The sequence below is a fragment of the Lacerta agilis genome, chromosome 13, assembly GCF_009819535.1.
Source record: "Lacerta agilis isolate rLacAgi1 chromosome 13, rLacAgi1.pri, whole genome shotgun sequence".
Classification (NCBI taxonomy): Eukaryota; Metazoa; Chordata; class Lepidosauria; order Squamata; family Lacertidae; genus Lacerta; species Lacerta agilis.
Genome location: NC_046324.1, coordinates 37,689,886 through 37,710,139, shown reverse-complemented (window position 1 = coordinate 37,710,139; position 20,254 = coordinate 37,689,886). Strand labels below are relative to the sequence as shown.

Genomic DNA, 20,254 nt, shown 5'->3' with positions numbered 1-20,254 from the left:
AGTGAATTAGTAGGCCCTTCAAAGTATATGTGCAGCTGTGGTGGTTTTGAAGGATGGTTATGGATGCTGTTCCTGTGCTGGTTTCTCTGCTTCTGCCTTTATGCCCTGCTGGTGACACTCTTCCAGAAGCTTCTGGTTAGCCACTGTTACAGGCAGTACAGTGGACTAGTTGGACATTTGGTCTGATCCAGCCTGGCTCTTGTTATGTTCTTGTTAGCTGTGATAACTGATTAGAACTTCCAAGTTTAGGGGCAGCGTACCTGTCTGATGGGGAACAGACATAGGAAGAGGGCTATTACCTTCATACCCTGCTTGGGGAATTCCAGTGGCATCAGATTGGTCCTTGTAGGAGGCAAGATGATGGAAGAGATGGACGTTAAGCCCTATTCAGCAGGATGTTTTACATATGTCCCTCTCTTCCTAAAACTTCTCAACCCCACCTGGAATAACTGTGACTCAGCCCTTCCACATTAAGAACTGGGAGTGATCTCAAACTCCCAGGCTCTGGAAAAGTCTGGGAGGGCCATTCAGAAGTTTGCAAATAGCTTCACTTGGAGCAGCTGAAGGGAGGATGCTATATTGCAGAAGTAGCATCTAATATACCACCGTGCTCAGAAGACTCAGCAACAGCAACTTTCCACTCGTGATTTGCTTTGGAATGTTGTTGTGTTGAAACCTAAATGGAAGGTTGTGAGACAGAAGTGCCTTTGGTACAATAAAGTTCAGCTAAATAGGATCAGATTATAAATACCATCCTATAATTTGGCACATTAAACCTAGTTTTCACGTAAGATCTGAGGGGCCACTAACCAAACCCTCTTCCCTTTGCCAGGTTCTTTAGAATCTACAGAGCCCACGTACGTCTCCAAAGCGCAGGGCACTGGGAACACCCCACCTCCCACTCCCACGTCAAGCCGTGCAAAGCAGAGGTTCCCTGGTAAGTCTTCACTTCCGTCGAGTTTCAGAGAAGTTCCTGGAGCGTTTCACCATTGGTGAGAACCAATGGAGTAGGTCCCAGTAGAAGATATTCCATTAGGGCAAATGGGACAATGTTTTATAAGCTCAGAATGCTGAATCCCATTCCCGCTTCCATAATTTTCTCTCTCTTTTTTGCTGTACGTGCACAGAATCACAAATATGCCCAGGGCATATCTATCTGCAAGATCACCTTACCTCATATATGCCCACTTGATCACTTTGATCTGTGCAACTGACAATACTCATTCCATATTCGTAAGGAATCAATCTTTTATGGTGGAAGCAGCACTTAAGCTTTGGAACTCCCTGCCTATTGACACCAGGCAGGCACATTGTCATCGTGTTTTAATCTGTTTTTAGTTTGCTGCGGATTTTATTTTTTTCTGAATGTTTTTAATAGTTGTTTTTACCGATAATTTTATTGTTTTACTCTTTGTAAACCGCTTTGAGGATTTTTTTAAACAAACAGCGTAAACTTCTTATGAAATGTATAAATAAATGTCTACCACTGATGCCCAATCAACCTTATGAACTGGCTTGGTTTTCCATCCATTCCCAACTGTGGAAACAAGCAGGCAGCATTTCAGACCTTGCCGTCACTCCATAGCACTAAATCGAGTGTGTATATTTTGCCCCAGGACAAAAGCTGTTTAGAAGGTCCTTGAGGAACTCGGATGGGTTCAGTGAGACCAGCTCAGTGAGTCACATCGATGATCTGGAGAGAGCAGAGCAGAGGCCTGCTGCAGCTCCCCCTGCTGGGCAAGGTGATTCAAAACAGCCAGACGAGAACATGCTTCCAAACCAGGAAAGCGCTGAAGATTCCCGGGGTGACAAAGCGAAGGCCCTGGCAAATGACTGCACTACATCCGAGGAACAAGAGAGTCTAAGATAAAATCCAGACGCTGTGTATTTTAAGACTTTGTACAAAAAAAATGCACTCCCTCTCTAGCAGGGGCAGCCTAATGATGCATTTAAAATGTGAACAGTGCCACAGTTAGTACAGTAACGACTACTGTTAAACTTGTGATTGACTGGAGATTTTTGCACAGAGTTTAGTGGAAGAAGTCTTTTCTCCCCACCCCACCCTCTCTCACCTTCTCTGCAGGGGGCATCTGCCTGGTTTTTCCTGTACACTTTGTCATTATTGCTTTCTGTCCGGCTTGCGTTCACATTGCCCAGGTGGTAAACAGCAATTTCTTCACCACTGATGCAGGATACAGCTTGTCTCCAGCTGGCATACTAAAGAATGATTTGCTGCTTAATTTTCAAGATGCTCTACCCAGACACTTCCCTTTAGGGTGGAATGATCAATTGCACTTGGTGCTATGTGTTTTTGTAAAAAAGAAAAGAAGATTCTAACTGTTTAATAAATCTACCAACTGCTCACTACCTTATTTTTAAATACCTATTTTTAGAGGTAAATCTATAGGTACCCCTCCATACAGTTCCCTTGGTTTTATGAATAGCCTTTTAAAAAAAAATCTGAAAGTTTGCTTCATGTGCACATATGTAAGTGATTGAGCACCATTTGGGCATTCCTACCACCACCACATAAACCTGCAGCAAAGGTTTCGCAGTCCAACTGAGGCCAACATTCCTCTTGTAGGAGTATTCCTCACCATGGCTGCTGGGAACAGATATCCCACACTTTCCTGCTTCAGGCCCAGTTAAGAGACAAACCCAATGGGATAATTTTGCTTTAGAGCAACAGAAAGTCACCCCCTGAGTCTCTTTGACACCTTTCGAAAGGTATTCGTGAAACACTTTTGAACTGACAATGTTGCATATCTGTGATGTTTCCTGTACTGCTATCCTGGATTGTTCTGATCGGTAGTTTACATTTGCTAGATATTGTAAATACCCAGAGAAATTGTTAGGTTATTTACCCTGCTGCACTATTTAAAGAAATGAGCTAACTTTTTTTCTTTAATCAAAGAGAAAATATTCAGAAGCCTGTTTCATCTCCCTGTTATAATGCATTCACTTTAGTGATTGCTTTAATTCTGTTCCTATTGTCTTTGCATCTTTTCATGTGGTAAGAAATCCTAGGAGAGAGTTGATGTGATCAATCCCCAGGCCAGTCTTTGATCAATGACTTCAAAAAAAAATGTTTTTTAAAGGGGGATTGACCCCTTTTTTTCCTAAAGGACCTTTCCTGGAGTTAATAGCTTCCTCCTTGCGATGACTGGTAACGAACTACAGCCTAATTCTACGCAACCCGGAGGTGTTAATCCTATACTCGCACGGATACTGAATGAAAGCATGGCAGTTTGCAAGGGAATATTACAGTGATTATATTTTGCCTTCCTAAAATAATGCAGTGGCAGCACCCAGGCACAGAAAATGAACATTCAGCACAAAAAGAGTCCACCATATCATAGTGGAAGTAGTTGCTTGTCTGAACCTAGAGTGGAACTGCTTTGAAACTCAAGTAACCAAACACATAGTGAAAGTACATATAAGCTGAAGGTCAGGCTGAAGGCAAAATGCACATAATTTCCCACCCTGCTATACAGACAGTAACTTATGGTCATGGTGGTCCAAGTTACATTAGCAGTCAGTTATGTGTGCCAGGTGTGGAGAAGGTAGATGGTGTGAGGGAATTGGGAGAAGTTCAAGTGATGATTGTTGCAATATCTGGTTTGGTCCTTGGCCCAAGGAAACAAATTTCTTTGACAACAGGCTTGTAATATCCTTCAAAGTATTTTCTTTGCTAGTGGATTTTGATGAACAAAATGCATTGAGCATTGCCTTGGTGTGTGATGAGGACTACTGTTAAGTGTATTGTCGATTCGTTCTTTACTGTAAGGAACTGGGAATCCTTAAAAAGCAGACAACCTTAATAGGTTTGCTTTGTTTAAATAAGAACTGGGGCGTTTTGTTTTGTTTTTAAAGTACAAATTCTCGTCTTCCTTGGCATTTTATTTGGTAAAATGAATATTAACTTGGGGTTCACTGAGGAGAAATGGGTGGAAGTTATAATCGTTAATACAAATTTTAATGTTTTTATATTGTTAAGCCAGCAGTTTTGCTGGGATACAGACCTAATTTAGATACTTCCCAAATGCTTCAATAAAGGTTCTTCAACTTGTTAGTTTCTGAGTTTGTGTCAAGGTTTTCACATGTAAGCAGTTCGAGAAGAAAATAAACTTTCATGCTCAGGCGCATGTCTCTCTTCCTGTTACCCCGGAAAGGGTTTCCCATTCATATCCATGGGATTCGCAACTCCCATCATCCCTGACCATTGGCCATGCTGGTTGGAGTTGATGGGAGTTGGAGTCTGCAGGGCCAAAAATTTTGCATCCCTGTAAAGCCACCTGTCAATCACTGTATTGGCAAAAGCATGTTACCTTTTTCCTGTGTACAATTTACTTCCCTCGGATAAGTGCAGATTGCTTTTCTGAGATCTTTCCCCTTAAGGCCATAACTTTGCTTTGGGCTCCAGTTCCTTCCGCAAATAGCTGTGCAGTGAGTTCCTTGCATGCAGACAAACTGCTCCACAGATTGCCACAAATAATCCAGAGATATTCTATACTAGCCGAAAATCCACCTGTTTCAAATAAAGCTATAAGGGGGGGGGGAACACTGGGCAACTGGCTCGAGCTAGCCTTTTAATTTTTGGCAGTGCCCCAGACCAACGCTACAGTGGGGGCACTTAAAAAATGAGGGCTGGACCCAGAATTACAATGCTATACACAGCACTGCAAGCCTGCCAATTGTGGCCCGGGGCAAGGGGAGAATGACAGAGGACTCTTGGCTCAGAGCTCCCACAAATCCAAAGAGCACCCCGGAACTTGGGAAGGATGTGCATGTCTGAAGGATATTGCACCCTCCGCAGTGGCATGACAGGGAGACCTGCTTTATAGCTTGATCCCCACACAGATAGAATCTCATCCAGTAAAAATACAGAAACCTTACGTATCTTTGTTATTATTTGAGTCTTTGAGGACATGCCGCTGTGCAAACAGGGTCGGCTTCCACAGTCTTGTTTCATTTTAGCAAAAGGAAAAAAAGCTATTCACTGAAGTCAAGTGCAGTCTCTGCCATCCGGATTGGCTGTTCCTCCTTTGGCACAATTCCACACCTTCAGAGTCTCACTCGGACCCTTTCAAAAGTCACATCTGGTCGGAAGAGACCTTCTCCCATAGGCCACTCTCGTTTTTCCTGTATATCCAAGGTTTTCTGCTAGGAAACAGTGTCTTATCTGGAAAGGGATGCTCTTTTAAGTACATCAGAGTCGCTCTAATGTGGGAAACAAAGTGAGGCGGTTCAGCCAGAGGCGACGTCGAGAGATTCTGGAAGACAAATCGCAGAGTTAAAATACACCTTGGTTGCTACTTCTACCTGTCCCTCCCCCACCTCCAAGGCAATCACATCAGCATCAGAAAGGCCTGGAGATCCCCATCCATGGGTTAGAATGTCAGACCCAGGCTGGAGTGACCTAGGTACAAAATCTCCATTTGGTCATGAAGCTCACAAGGTGACCTTGGACCAGTTACACACACTTACCGGTAGTCTAACTTGCACACAGGGTTGTTGCATTGTCAGGGTAAAGTGCTTTATGTGGGGATGCCTTTGAAAATGGTTCAGAAGCTTCACCAAAGAGCAGAAAGCCAGCTCCCTGACTTTTGACAGGCTTGAGGAAAACAGATCATGCAACACCCATTTTGTTACAGCTACAGTGGCTGTATGCCTCTGAGCCCAATTCAAAGTAGCAGTTTTATTTATTATTAAATTCCTATAGGTTTTCACCTATAAAGCTTACAGCTTATACCCCAATGTATTCTGAAGCACCTCTCCTGAGATAAACCTACTCAGAACTTCTAAGGCCTTTCTCCAGATCTTGAGAATAGTGACAAGAGAGGGCCTTTTCAGTTGTGGCTCCCCATCTGAGGAATGTCCCTAGCAAGGTCCGCCTGGCACTTTGGCCAACAACTATCTGGCCTTTCCTTTCCCCTCGGGCCTCTTTCTAGACTGATATCATGTTGTTTTGTTTTTGCTGTGCTGTCAGAGCTTCCTGCAGCTGTTGTTTTGTTTTTATGTTATAATATATTAATATAAATATTTTTAAATGTGCCTAACTCACTTGGAAGAGCTTTGGGGAACAAGTGACTAACAAATCTAGTACTATTTTGTTTGTTTCGTTCTGTTTTTGAAAGGGAGGGGGACAACCTCACATAAAGCCATTTGCGGTCTTTCCCAGGAGGAAAGGTGGCAAATACATTTAACAAATGAGGGGCATGAAACCGCTTAATCTTCAGAAGTGAAAGCACCCCAAGTTTCTCTGGGCATTTCAATGGGATCCCGCCACCATCTTGCTCATGAGGACCAGTTACCTGCAAGATGTGCTGATCGTCCTGGGCTAGCCAGAAATCCACATGGGGAAAAGGCATCCAAAAGTAAGGGCCAATACACAGTTGCTCCTTTCTCGAGTCATAAACGTTAACCATCTACAAAACAGCAATTTCAGAACAGTGTGTTAACCCCCCAAAATGAAAAGGCAGCAGGAGAGTCATGTATGTATTTATCTGGAGGCTGTGTGTGCGCACACACACACACAATTCCTGTGTTTGCTCATGCTAAAAAATAATGAATGGTGTTTCGGATTCTGATTTAAAACTCCTATAGTCTGTACTGCAAACACCTGTGACGCAAGGCAGGCAAATGCCGCAAGAAGTTACGTCTCACAAGTAATTACATTTCCTAATCTCCCCAAAACAGAGGCACATGTCTTCTTACCTTGGCTCCCGTTAAGATACTGGCAGACCGCAGATCCACATCGGGCCCCTTGTCTGGAAACGTTGCGTGGAAAATCTCTCCCGTTTTAACATTCGCAGCTGGAAAAGCAACGTCGGATCACATGGAAAGGCTGTCCCACAGAGGGCAGGGGCAAATTTGCTCCCTGTTGCTCCAAGCTCTTAGGATGGAGCTAAAGCCCACAAGTTAAAATTACATGAAATGAGATCCAGATTAAACATTAGCATCAGCTTCCTAATGGTACACTGTTCAGCTGTGGAACAGGTGGCCTTGGAAGGTGGTGGGTGCTCCTTGGTTAGAGCTTTCATTAGAGGTTGCTTGGCAGGGATGCAATACACCATTGATCTCGTGCATCAGTTGTGGGTTCGTCTAGGTATTTTAGGTACCTGTGAACTCATATGATTTTGTATCCTATTGCAGTCATGCTCAGAGTAGTTCCGCTGAAAGTAATGGACACTAGTAGCTTATGTCTTTTAATTTCAATGGGTCTACTTTGAGAAGAACTTTACTTTCTAGATCCATTTCAATCAAGGTTTAAGCCCTGTTTGGGCAAAGAAACCGCTTTGGTCAGCCTGTATGATGATATCTACCAGGAGACAGATAGGGGAAATGTGTCCCTGTTAATTCTCCTCAACCTCTCAGCAGCTTTCAATATCATCGACCATGAAATCATTCTGGAGCGGTTGTCCAAGTTAGGGACGGGTGGCACCGCTTTGTGGTGGTTCCAGTTCTGCTTGGATGGACAGTTCCAGAGGGTGATGCTTGGGAAGTGCTGTTAGGTCCAATGTGGGGTTCCTCTGGGTTCAATTTTATCCTCAATGCTGTTGGAACATCTCCATGAAACCACTGAGTGGGGTTACCCAAAGGTTTGGAGTCCATTGTCAGCAATAAGCTGATGACACTCAGCTCTACTTCTCCTTTACATCTGCAGGTGAGGCAGTGGAAGTCCTGGACTTGCTTTGGTAATAGACTGCATGACAGCCAGCAAACTGAAGCTCAATCCAGATAAGACTGAGGCACTGCTAGTGGGTGGTTCCCTAGACTGGATGGCTGGGAGGCTGCCTGCTCTTGATGGGGTTACACTCCCATCAGCAGATACACATCTTGGGGGTACTCCTGGATCCTTTGCTACCATATTGCTTGAGGCTCAGGTGGCCCCAGCAGCACTGAGTGCCCTCCATCAGCTTTGGCTGGTAGCCCAGCCGCACCCCTATCTGGACAAAGATAGCTTAACTTCTGTCATCTATGCTCTGGTAACCTCTAGGTTAGATTACCGCAGTGCATTATATGTAGGGCTGTTAGTTTAAAGGCAAATGTTGAAAATGCATGGAAGAACCATGGGTTGGGCAGCCTTACTGATACAGAAGGAAACCATGGTTTTACAAAACATCTGAACTGGGCCTAAAATTAGAACCAAGTCCAGGAAAAGTTTTAATATCTGATCTGGTGAAAGCAAACAATGTACTTACCAGAATAGGATCTTCTCCTTTAGCAAAAAAACCAAAACAAAACCCTGGCAATTTCAAAAGGCAGAGTGCTTGAACCTCTCATTAAACCATCTGCATCGTTTGTAGCCAGCTTGATAAATTGACACCAATGTGAACGTTACTCACCAATTCCATAAATGAATGGCAAATGTTTGCCTTTCTCTTGCCGGTCATTTAATTCTGTTATTTAAAAGAGAGAAGGAGAGAGGGAAGGGGAGATATAACAATGAAACCTCTAATTCCTCCATGGAAGAGGACATGTATTAAAAAAAAATCAACATGGAAAAGAAGAAACTGAGATACAAGTCCCTGCCAGGTATACACAAATATAGGACTCATCAAATATTCATTCAAATTTGTGGCATCAGTCTGGGGTTGGGAGATGCTACTTTTAAGGATAGTCTCCCCTCAAGGTGACCTGAAAGTCAAAGAAACGCAAAAATACAACGCAGAAATCCTTCTCCAGAACAGGGACTGGGATCTGACATCAGCATGCATTGTTATATATGGCTATAGTTTCCACATGCACACCATTAATTTAAAGTATGATACTGCTTTAGCAGGAACAGCTTTTCCCAAAGGATCCTGGGAACGGAAGTTTGCTAAGGGTGCCAATAGTTAGGGAAACCTTATTCTCACAAAGCTACAATTCCCAGAGTGGTTTTTCAATCAATCAAAAAATCAATTGATTGCTCTTCCCAGGGAACTCTGAGAGCTGTAGCTCTGTGAGGGGAATAGGGGTATCCTAACAACTCTCGGCACCCTTAACAAACTACAATTCCCAGGTTTCTTTGGGGGGAAGACACAACTGTTTAAAAGTGGCATCACGGTGCTTTAAACGAACGGTGCGGATGTGGCAAGAACACCTTAGGCCAGGTAGCTGAGAAGATGGGGAGCAGAGGAAGGTTGCCCATTTGAAACAGTTACCTGTCACGCAGAAGGTCACTAAATGGACATTATCCTGCAAGCGGTCAAACGCTCCTAGGAATAACAAGAGGGGAAAGTGTGAGACCTGCGCAACAGAATGAGATACTTCCAGGGTACATAGAGTTCTTTTTTAAAAAGAAAAAAGGCAACATTGGATAAAAATCCTACATTAGTCCCAAAGTAGACCCACTGAAATTAATGGACATGACAGGTGCTGGCCTATTAATTTCAGCGGGTATCCTGAGTGGGAGCTGGTTGACTACAAGCCATGCTAATAACCAATTTGTTCTACTTTAAGCAGTCATGGTTTACCCAAAGGACCCTGGGAACTATAGCTTGTTAAGGGTGCTGAGAATTGTTAGGATTCCCTCAGAGAGCTACAATTCCCAGAGTGGCTTAACAATCAATCCCACTTACAAGGAAACTCTGGGAATTGGTGCAAACAGGGCTTAAACCATGGGTAGGCAAACTAAGGCCCAGGGGCTGGATCCGGCCCAATCGCCTTCTAAATCCGGCCCGCGGACAGTCTGGGAATCAGTGTGTTTTTTACATGTGTGTTCTGGGAATCATGAGTATAATGTGTCCTTTTATTTAAAATGCATCTCTAGGTTATTTGTGGGGCCTGCCTGGTGTTTTTACATGAGTAGAATGTGTGCTTTTATTTAAAATGCATCTCTGGGTTATTTGTGGAGCATAGGAATTCGTTCATTTCCCCCCCCCCAAAAAAAATATAGTCTGGCCCCCCACAAGGTCTGAGGGACAGTAGACCGGCCCCCTGCTGAAAAAGTTTGCTGACCCCTGGCTTAAACCTTGATTGGAATGGGAATTGGTGTGGCCTCAGAGCCAGAGCCATATCAAGAGGGGTCGTAACTCTCATAAGGCTCATAACTCTAGGGCAGTCCTTCTCAACCTTGAGTCCCCAGATGTTGTTGGTCTAGCCACCATGGCCAGCAGTCAGGGATGATGGGAGTTGTAGTTCAAGATCACCTGGGTGCCCATGGTTGAGAAAGGCTGCTCTGGGGTGTCCACTCGGGCATCATGCCAAACCACTGTGGGGTGGGGGGGTGGGGGAAGGCCCCAAACCATGGTTTGCAAACCTGCTGGAAACTGTGCTGTCATATTCTAGTTTGCCAACCATGGTTTGCCGGCTCAGCCATCACACCAGGCCACAGTTAAACACCCTTCCACCTCTTGATGCAGTGTCTGAATCCGGTCTCTGTGGCACAGCAGAGGCTGAGCGGCATCCCCAGTGCCATTCATTACTCTTTGCCCCTCTCCATAGAGCACCTACCTGCAGGATTTGGTGTGAGCCCTTGCTGTTCCCAACAGCGCAAACCTCTCACAAGCTCTGCAAACTTGACCTGGATCCAGTCGGAATTCTAAACCTTGACAGAGGGAGTAGGGGGTGGGAATGCAAACTTACTAAGGAGCTGATTGGTAAGTCGCTGGGATAAGTGCCTGTCATCGCTGAATCCTCCAATCAGGTGTACTTCCAACCTAACAACAGGGACGGAAGCTGGAGATATAACCTGTTATCACAGGTAGATTAATCGACTAAAGCAGTGTTTTTCAACCACTGTTCCGCGGCACACTAGTGTGCTGCGAGATGTTGCCTGGTGTGCCATGGGAAAAATTGAAAAATTCAAGAGAATTACTTTATATATAGTCAATATAGGCACAGAGTTAAATTTTGTAACATTTTCTAATGGTGGTGTGCCTCGTGATTTTTTTCATGAAACAAGTGTGCCTTTGCCCAAAAAAGGTTGAAAAACACTGGACTAAAGCCTTAGTTGAGTGGGATCCACTGAAATTTAAGATCAAGCACTTCATCCATTTATACTCTATCTTGATTCTGGCGAATTGATGTAATGGGGAATGTCAAATAAATTATTACAGAGTTCTGTCTCTTCCCCCCCCCCCAATTATTATTGAGTGGTAACAAACTTACCACAGTTTATTTCATCTCAAATTTCCTTAAACATTGTCAAAAAGGCTTACATATCTGAAGAGTTTGGAGGGACAGTGTGGCATAGTGGTTAGAGTGGCTTGACCAGGGTTCAAATCCCCACTCAGCCATGATGCTCACTAGGTGAACTTGCACCAGTCACTGCCTCTCAGCCTAAATTGCCTCACAGAGTTGTCATGGGGATTAAATGAGGAAGTGGGGGAGACCCATGTATGCCACCTTTAGCTCCGTGAGGAAGAAAGTGGGGGGTATTAAATATAAATAAATATCCATATTAAGTAAATTAACTGTTAGCTGATCATCTGCCCTTTTCCAATTTGCTTGACAGGCACCAACAGTTGAAGAGAGAAGCTGACCTTCCACATTCTGTGTTAGGAGAAAGCACTTTCACTGCATTTGTAACTAACAAAACTTCTGTTTCCGTATCTGATCCATCGCAGTGAGTCAAACAGATAGCCCCGCTGCCTGAGGGAAACAAAAATACAATATGGATGGCTTGCATGTTCCAGGCAATGGCAACTACAGTCTGCAACTGCTGCCCGTATGCTATCAGGTCCAAGGTATCTGTATTACTTTAAAAGGTAAAAAGGTAAAGGACCCCTGGACGGTTAAGTCCAGTCAAAGGTGACTATGGGGTTGCAGCGCTCATCTCACTTTTCAGACCAAGGGAGTCGGCGTTTGTCCACAGACAGCTTTCCGGGTCATGTGGCCCGCTACTGGCGAAACGGGACACCATGACGTAAGCCGGATCGCACAGAAATGCCGTTTACCTTCCCTCCACAGTGGTACCTATTTATCTACTTGCACGGGCATGCTTTCAAACTGCTAGGTTGGCAGGAGCTGGGAAAGAGCAACGGGAGATCACCCCGTCGCAGAGATTCGAACCGCCAACCTTCCGATCAGCAAGCCCAAAAGGCTCAGTGGTTTAGACCACAGCGCCACCCACGTCCCTGTATTACTTTACAAGGCCCTTTACAACTTGGAGCCAGGATATCTCAAGGACCACCAAATCCCTTATATCTCTGCCCAGTCACTGAGGTCTTTGGAGGAATCACTGTCAGAAGTCCACTGTGACTTGGACGTGTGGCTCAGATGTATCCCCCTGGAGCTGTGCATTTAATATCGTGAACCCAGTTTTAAAGAACTCCCTTCCAGTGAAGGTCGGACGCCCCCCCCCCACTGAAGTTCCAGCAAGCATTTTAACTGAAATGTTTTTGTTTTTAGTTTTAATCCACTTTTTTTCTTTTGCACTGTACCTTCACACAAGAGTCTATTGTAGTTAATCAGTATATAAACTGTTTAAATAAAAATATGCAACGCTCCAAGCTTATCTGGAGGTCAAAGCCCTCCCTGGACCACACCCCAGAGTTAAGCATGTTCCTAAACTCTTAAAATGCTTCTTGTCTTCCCTGATACTTGGATCTCATCAGCTAAAACCTGTTATACTTGCTGAAAAACCCTATAAATCAGAGGCATCAGATCCAGGGGCATAGTTCAAAAGCAGCAAGGTACCCAGAGCCCAATGAAATACCTGTGTGTCTGAGGACCACTAAGTGGCAGGTAGTTGCATCATCCGATCCGAGAATAGAGACAGAAGCTGAGGAAAAAGAGGGAGAAGGAAAAGTGAGGTCCTGTCGGCTATTTCTTAACTTTTGGGTGGAACTTCCTTAGCGCCAACCTACCATCCTTAGGAGTGGTGGCTGCAAATTCTCTCTGCTGGACATACAGAAGTCCTTTGGGACCTACTGATTGAGCCGGCTGACCTCTTAAGATTTTGGCTTGTTCCTGTAGAAAATGGAGAAAGGAAGTCCTATTTAGGTTCCCAGCTAGCACAATCGTTCTGAGATCAGAAGCCCTCAGTTCTGAAGAGGCACCTGCTTATGCAGGCATACCCTTGGTCTCCCAACAAGACTCTTAACTATTTTACTGTATTTGAATGGGAACGTTTGACTGTGTGCTGCAATTATGGGTGTTCATAGTTAAATCTTTGTGTTAACTTCTTTTTTAAAATACTTTTGCAAACCAATCATAAGCATTATTTTGGGACGAGGTGGTCTACAAATTAATAAATAAATAATTCCCGGCACCTAAATCAGAAAACAAAAACAAAAAAACCCCCAAGAGCTTTCCTTAAGAGTTGGAAGGGGCCCTGAGGAGCATCTGGTCCAACCCCCTGCAATGCAGGAATATGCAGCTGTCGCTTACGGGGATCGAACCTGCAGCCTTGGAGTTATCAGCACCGTGCTCTAACCAACGGAGCTATCCAGTTGTCAAAGCAAATCTTCCAGGCCAAATTGCAAATCACTTGGAACTGCACAGAGGATTTATTGCCATAAATACACCGGGGCGTGACAAACATGGGGGTGGGGGAGGGAAGAGTTCAGCCCATGGTGATGTACCAATATTGGGCCATTTTGTGAGGACATGTCAAAAGCCAGCCGCTTCATCCTATGGGCCAAGATGGTGAAAACCAGGCATGGGCTGAATTTTCCTCCGTGGAGTGGTTGCTTGCAATAAATTCCTAAACAGGGGTCACGGAACATGCTGCCTGCAGGTGCCAATGTTGCCACCAATACTTCTTATGGTGGCCAAGAAAGATCTCAGTCAATATCCACATAAATCTGATATCAGGAATCACAAGACAGAGAAACCAGTAGGAGAACACTTCAATCTCCCAGGACATTCTATAAAAGATCTCAAAGTAGCTGTCTTAATACAAAGAAATTTCAGAAATAGACTGGAAAGAGAAGTGGCTGAATTGCAACTAATCACCAAACTTAAAACCATGGAGAAACCTGGTCTGAACAAAGACATTGGATTCTTATCTCATTATACATAACAAAGCTATCTTTAGCCATCTCACCCCTTGCCTTTCCCTGCAAGACTAATTGCAGGTTTTCCACACCTATCAGCTGATCACCCATTCCCACCACCCTTCTGAGTAATACCCCTCCCCACTCCCTCACTATATTTAAGGATCTGGTGACTTCTGTTTCAGTGTATCTGAAGAAGTGTGCATGCACACGAAAGCTCATACCAAGAACAAACTCAGTTGGTCTCTAAGGTGCTACTGGAAAGAATTTTCTATTTTGTTTCGACTATGGCAGACCAACACGGCTACCCACCTGTAACTCAATATCCACAGTTCACAAGAGACCTTTGGTCTTCCAGCCCAGTTCCTGTTTGCACTGGCTTGGCCTCTCCCACATTGGGAACCTTCCCAATCATGATTTGGACCAAAAATGGACATCCTCTTCCATTCCAAATGGAGCAGAGGTACAAAAAGCTCCCTGTAAGGGGTTGGCTGACGTGGGTGCATTCTTCCCCACTGACAGGGAAAACAAGCCCACACCATATTGCGGCCCTCTTTTTTCTGCTCTTTTAGATGTGGCAGCCATTTTGTGATCTCTCTCCTCTCTCACAAACACACACATACAGTAGCCATTTTGTGGTTTAGTGGTTGGAACATCGGACTGAAACCTGGGATACGGAGGTTCAAATCCCCACTCAGCCATGGAGCTCTCTAGGTGACCTGGGGCCAGTCACTGCATCTCACGTCTAACCTACCTCACATGGCCGTTTTAAGGATAAAACCACGAACGCCATCTTGAGCGCTTTGGAGGAATATAAAAGTGAAAAGAAATAAGTGAGACATTCCCAAATTCCAAACTGGCCCCCAAAAGGTGGGCGGTCCCCGTTAAGTACATAGGAAAAAACATAGGGGTGAAAATCAGTGGAGGTTTGAGGAAGTCACATGGAGGGCATGAAAAGAACATCTGCAAAAGGAACAGGGGTGGGGAAATTTGGTTGCATTTTTTTTTTAAGGGCAGGCCGATGGAGAAAAGCCTGAAAGCAGCCCATGCAAAATAGAAGTTGAGAGTTACCTTACACCAGGGCATTAAAAATAAATTAAAAGCCACAAACTCTCAAGTCATTAACACCAAAACAATGGCCGCTTAAATGTGCAGCATATTTGACTGATAGTATTTATATCCTACATGGGACGAGGGTGGCGCTGTGGTCTAAACCATTTAGCCTGGGGCTTGCTGATCAGAAGGTCGGCGGTTCGAATCCCAGTGACGGGGTGAGCTCCCGTTGCTCGGTCCCTGCTCCTGCCCACCTAGCAGTTTGAAAGCACGTCAAAGTGCAAGTAGATAAATAGGTACCGCTCCAGCGGGAAGGTAAACAGCGTTTCCATGCGCTGCTCTGGTTCGCCAGAAGCGGCTTTGTCATGCTGGCCACATGACCCGGAAGCTATACGCCCGGCCAGTAAAGCGAGATGAGCGCCGCAACCCCAGAGTCGTCCACGACTGGACCTAGCGGTGAGGGGTCCCTTTACCTTTATTTATATCCTACTTTTTTTCTCCATGGAACATACATGGTTCTTCCCCTCATTGTTTAATCCCCACAACAACCCTGGGAGGCAAGGACGCCCAGCGAGCTTCATGGCTGAGTGAGGAACTGAACCCTGTTCTCCCAGACCCTAGCCCTCCAACCACTGACTGCACTGCACTGGCTCTGTATGTATGTATGTATGTATGTATGTATGTATGTATTAATTAAAGAGAATTTATTGGTTTTCCAAAACAAAGAACCACATATCACAAACACAAACACAAACACAAACCTACACCCAACATTCAAACCATAACAATACATATACAAATACACCAACAATTCTTTTTCTTGTTTACATAAAAAAAAACCTTTTCTTGTTTGAATCATTGTAAAATGACTTCCCCCGCTATCTCTCCTTCAGTTCCAATTCCATATTTACTTTAGTAACTTGTCATCTCTGAAAAAAAAAATCATTTAACAATCCGAACTTAACATACTTCTTGAACTCTTGTTTTTAATACACTGGCTCTGTATTTAAGCTAGAAGATACCACCTTTGGGGAGCAACCATGCACCCTGGCATCGCATTCCAAACACCTGTGTCCCAGTGCATATTTGCTCAAAAGTAAGGCTGCGATCCTTTTCTACACCAGGGGTGGGTGCAAAAACATATAGCTCTCCAGATGCTGAACTACAACTCCCATAATCGCCAGCAAGCGTGGCTAATAGGCCACTTGATTGTGGAAGCTGGCCTTGGTGGTCCCTTTCAAAGTCTACAAGTCTGCGGTCAACATCTGGAGGACCAAATAATCCCCGCAATGCTGCTTTACAAGCACAAGTGCACACACACGCACTTACCTGAGAGTCATTCCCATTGAACTCGATAGGGCTTACTTCAGAGTAAGCATGCACATGATTGCACTGGCGTTGTTGTTTCTTTAAAAAACAACAACACTCCCATAGAGTTCAATGGCGCTACTTTCCAAGGTAAGCGGTGCACAGAGATGCCGCCTCAGAAGGGCACCGGAGCAGAGCAAACGAAAGAAATTTCATTTTAAATATCTGCATCTAAGCCCGCACCCTCAGCCCTGCCCCACCCCTTTCTTCTCTCTCCTATTAATGAATAATTCCTATAATCGGCTGCCAGCTCGCAGCTCACCTCCAGCTCCGGGAAGGTGTAGATCAGCTCCCTCGTGGGCTGGGACAAGTCCACCCGCTCCCCATTGACCAGCAAAGGCATCTCGGGGAAGCGACCAGCGAAGGAGCCGCGGAACTTCCTGCCGGGGACTCTCAGCTGAGCGCCACGCCAGGAGGGCGAGGCCAGACCGGGCTGCAAAGGGCGCTGGGAAATGTAGTCCGCGGGTGCATTGGGAAGAGGGTGGGGCGACGTGGGAGGAGGGTGGGGGGTCAGGGGAGAGGGTTTAGCGTCTATTCCAGCCCGAGGGCCACTTTCCTCCAAGGTCAATCTTCGGGGGGGCCGCATAGCAGCGGTGGACAGGGCCAGAAGCAAAAGTGGGCAGAGCAATGCCTTTCTGTATTATAGGCTACAGCTTCCCCCCCCTTCCTTCCTGCACGCCTAATACCTTTTTAAAAGCCATTTGTGTGTGCATAAGCCCTCATGCACACAATCCCATCAGCTGCATGTAAAATATATATGACATGTAGCTATTAAGATTTATTTAATATTTCATATCCCGCTTTCCTATTTGGATAATAATTAGTTTTCAGCGGAAAAACATAGGTATTAAAACGAAGGTCACTTCACCCAAGAAAGAAGGGGTTTGTTCACAGATAACGGCTAAACTCTCAAAAGGGGGATGGGATTGTTGTACATTTGGGAAAAACTGAACAACAACAACAACAACAATTTTATTATTTGTACCCCGCCCATCTGACTGGGTTTCCCCAGCCACTCTGGGCAGCTTCCAACAGAGTATACAAAAATATACAGTGGTACCTCGGTTTAACAACAGCCCTGTTTACAAACTATTCGGTTTACGAACTCCGCAAAACCAGAAGTAGTGTCCTGGTTTGCGAACTTTACCTCAGTCTAAGAACAGAAGCCGAACGGTGGAAGGGCACCGGTAGTGGGAGGCCTCATTAGGAAAAGCCTCGGTTTAAGAACGGTTTCGGTTTAAGAACGGACTTCTGGAACGGATTAAGTTCGTAAACCGAGGTACCACTGTACTCTGCATTCCATAAAACAAAAGCACACAGAACATCATGAGAACGACAATGAGCCCAGAAAATAATTTGCAGCAGTCAGGCGCAACATACCTTAGCAAAATTGTTATAGTAACACAGGATCTCACGCACCTCGATTTGCGAGTGTGTGCAAATGAATCTCCTCTGCAGCCTGCCCCTTATTCTTCAGCGTCCTTTGCAAGACTGCCCTGCATCAACAGGCCTTTCCAACAGGACACATTTTATGTGACTGGTCAACTCCTTACTGGCCTTTCTTGCTTTCTTACGACAGTTGCAATTTTTATATCTGCTCTATACCGCTTTGACGTCTGCTGCCGAATCACGTATTATGTCTGGGGAAACCTGGACGCCTGGCAGCACTCGTTTTCTGAAATAGGTGGGAGGGGGCTGCAGATTAAGAAACAAGGAAATCTTAAGGCAGAAATGAAAGAATACCAACTTGCAAAAAATTGTTCTACTGGTCCTTTGCCTTCTTTCATCACACAAATATTGTCGGTTGTATTTTCAGCAGCTGCAAGGTTCCACAAATTCTTATGCCACAATTCCAAGACAACAGATCATTCTTCCATTTTTTTGTGCAATACAAAGCCTGGCAGGTGCCAGAAACCAAGTTAGCGGTGCCTTCGAAAAGAATTGTTTTAGACTCTAAACTTTAAAGTATCCTCTCATATATGGCCTCCAGGAATCTTCAGGAAACTCCTGCAGCCAAATCTGGAGATTTGACAAACGGGGGACAATGAATGCTAGGCAGACACATGCACCACCAGGTGCTTCTGCAGAGCCACCACAAGTTGCCTGAGCCTTTAAGCGAAGGCCACAGCTACAAGCGGGTGTTCCCTGCCCCAGCTGTGGACCAGCGCAGTGGCAGAGGAAGCCCAGGTTACTTAAAGTGGTTGCACGGGGAGGTGCAGGAGATGCTAAACGGGCACGGCTTAGTCAGTAAAGAGCGGGAAAAACCAAGGCAACCAGTCCCGGGTCAATGTTGCAAAGTGGAACTAGGAGACTAGAATGTGGGTTGAGACACTCTTAAGCAGCATTGGGAAGAGGGAGCTGGGCTCTGTCTTCTGGCTCAGGGGTGGGGGTGGGGAGGATTAATTTGCTCCTCCAATAAATCTATTTTCCTATTAGTTTCCCTCACAAAAAAGGGGAATCCTCTAAGCTGCTGGAAAGAAGCTTTGCCTGAAATCCTTGAAATCATCTGCCAGTCAGTGCGGACAGTACTGAACTAGATGGAGCAATGGTCCTTGTTTTGGTATAAGGTAATTTCCTGTTCAGGGACGTGGGTGGCACTGTGGGTTAAACCACAGAGACTAGGGCTTGCCGATCGGAAGGTCGGCGGTTCAAATCCCCGCGACGGGGTGAGCTCCCGTTGCTCTGTCCCAGCTCCTGCCAACCTAGCAGTTCGAAAGCACGTCAAAGTGCAAGTAGATAAATAGGTACCGCTTTGGCAGGAAGGTAAACGGCATTTCCGTGCGCTGCTCTGGTTCGCCAGAAGCGGCTTAGTCATGCTGGCCACATGATCTGGAAAGCTGTCTGCGGACAAACGGTGGCTCCCTCAGCCTATAGAGCGAGACGAACCCCAGAGTCGTTCGTGACTGGACCTAACAGTCAGGGGTACCTTTACCTTTAAAATCCTGTTCTTCCTACCAGGGGGGCGAGTTTTCAGTTTAACGGCACAACTGTGGACCAGGCAGGCTGAGCGCTAGTGTTCCGAAGGTGCAAGGTGCTTTTCCATCCAGCTGCTCTTTCTGCTAATTTTACATCTCTTGTTTAGTTACAGAAGTCTGACTCAAATGTTTAGGGTGAGTAGCATATCTCTGAGAGGCTGATTTTACCAGATCTGCACCCTGAAGTCTCCCAATGTTCATCAACTGTTTAAAAGTGTGTTTCGTTTTTAAAAATGCATGCTTTCTTTTCAAGTGGCTTTCATTGGATATTGGTGTTGTTGTTCTTATGGTTGATATTACTCATGTTTATGGTTCTTTGTTCTACAGAGGCAGGCTTGGGAGTTCTAGTTTCCGTGTGCTAGGATTTGCTAGGAGACGCATGCCTAATTCCCCTTCCCAGAGCTGCAATTTCCAGAGTGGTTTAGTTTATCAATCCCTCTTCGCAGGGAACTCTGGGAATTGGAGCTCTGGGAAAGGGAACAGCCCCCCCCCAACAACTCTCAGCTCCCAGAATTCTTTGGGGGCAGCCATTACTCTTCAAAGTTGTATCATAGAGCTTTAAATTGATGGTGTTAATGTGGCCCTACTCTAGGACTTTGGCATATAATTGGTTGTTGAACCAAATCTTTTTCCTACTTTAAGTTACAGGATTTTTATTAAATTTTCTGTTTTACAATTTAAAATACTCGTTTAAATATCCTTAAAATATCAGTGGCTTCCCTTGGTTCATTTTGCATATCATAAATATTTTACAAAAACTAAACCATTCAGTATTCCATTATTATTACATCCATCAAAACTGATTTACACAGTTGAATTTATCTCAATGCTGCCAAATTTTTCAAGTGTACACCATTTCCCCCCATATATTCAATAAACGGTTTTCAATCTTCTCTAAAAGTATGTTCTTCTTGTTCTCTTATTCTATAT

At 44.9% G+C, this 20,254-nt stretch overlaps 2 protein-coding genes across 3 annotated transcripts in view; one reads left to right on the top strand and one right to left on the bottom strand.

Moving 5' to 3' along the window:
• The window catches only part of PDXDC1 (pyridoxal dependent decarboxylase domain containing 1), a 39,280-nt gene extending 37,369 nt beyond the window's left edge, over positions 1–1,911 (top strand). For both annotated transcript variants that reach the window (XM_033168102.1, XM_033168103.1), the window contains 2 exons: positions 833–937; positions 1,617–1,911. In XM_033168102.1, coding sequence (XP_033023993.1) covers positions 833–937; positions 1,617–1,870 — 359 coding nt within the window. In that variant the 3' untranslated portion in view covers positions 1,871–1,911. The remainder of the gene's footprint in view (positions 1–832; positions 938–1,616) is intronic.
• A 1,971-nt stretch (positions 1,912–3,882) lies between these two features.
• Positions 3,883–16,769, bottom strand: NTAN1 (N-terminal asparagine amidase). The gene is made up of 10 exons (XM_033168101.1): positions 16,612–16,769; positions 12,798–12,900; positions 12,647–12,712; positions 11,472–11,580; positions 10,573–10,646; positions 9,150–9,203; positions 8,349–8,402; positions 6,718–6,815; positions 6,315–6,428; positions 3,883–5,273 (listed from the first exon to the last, which is right to left on the bottom strand). Exons 1-10 carry the CDS (start codon positions 16,690–16,692, stop codon positions 5,094–5,096), a joined length of 933 nt encoding a protein of 310 aa, XP_033023992.1. The 5' UTR covers positions 16,693–16,769; the 3' UTR covers positions 3,883–5,093.
• Between the last annotated feature and the right edge of the window lie 3,485 nt (positions 16,770–20,254).

What these genes read in the sequence shown, in the direction of transcription:
- NTAN1 (XM_033168101.1), bottom strand. Translation starts at nt 16,692, where the DNA reads ATGCCTTTGCTGGTCAATGGGGAGCGGGTGGACTTGTCCCAGCCCACG. An exon ending in ACACCTTCCCGGAGCTGGAG is followed by an intron (nt 12,901 to 16,611) that starts GTGAGCTGCGAG and finishes CATTTTCTACAG; the next exon opens with GAACAAGCCAAAATCTTAAG. An exon ending in AGTGGTCCTCAGACACACAG is followed by an intron (nt 11,581 to 12,646) that starts GTATTTCATTGG and finishes TGTTTCCCTCAG; the next exon opens with GCAGCGGGGCTATCTGTTTG.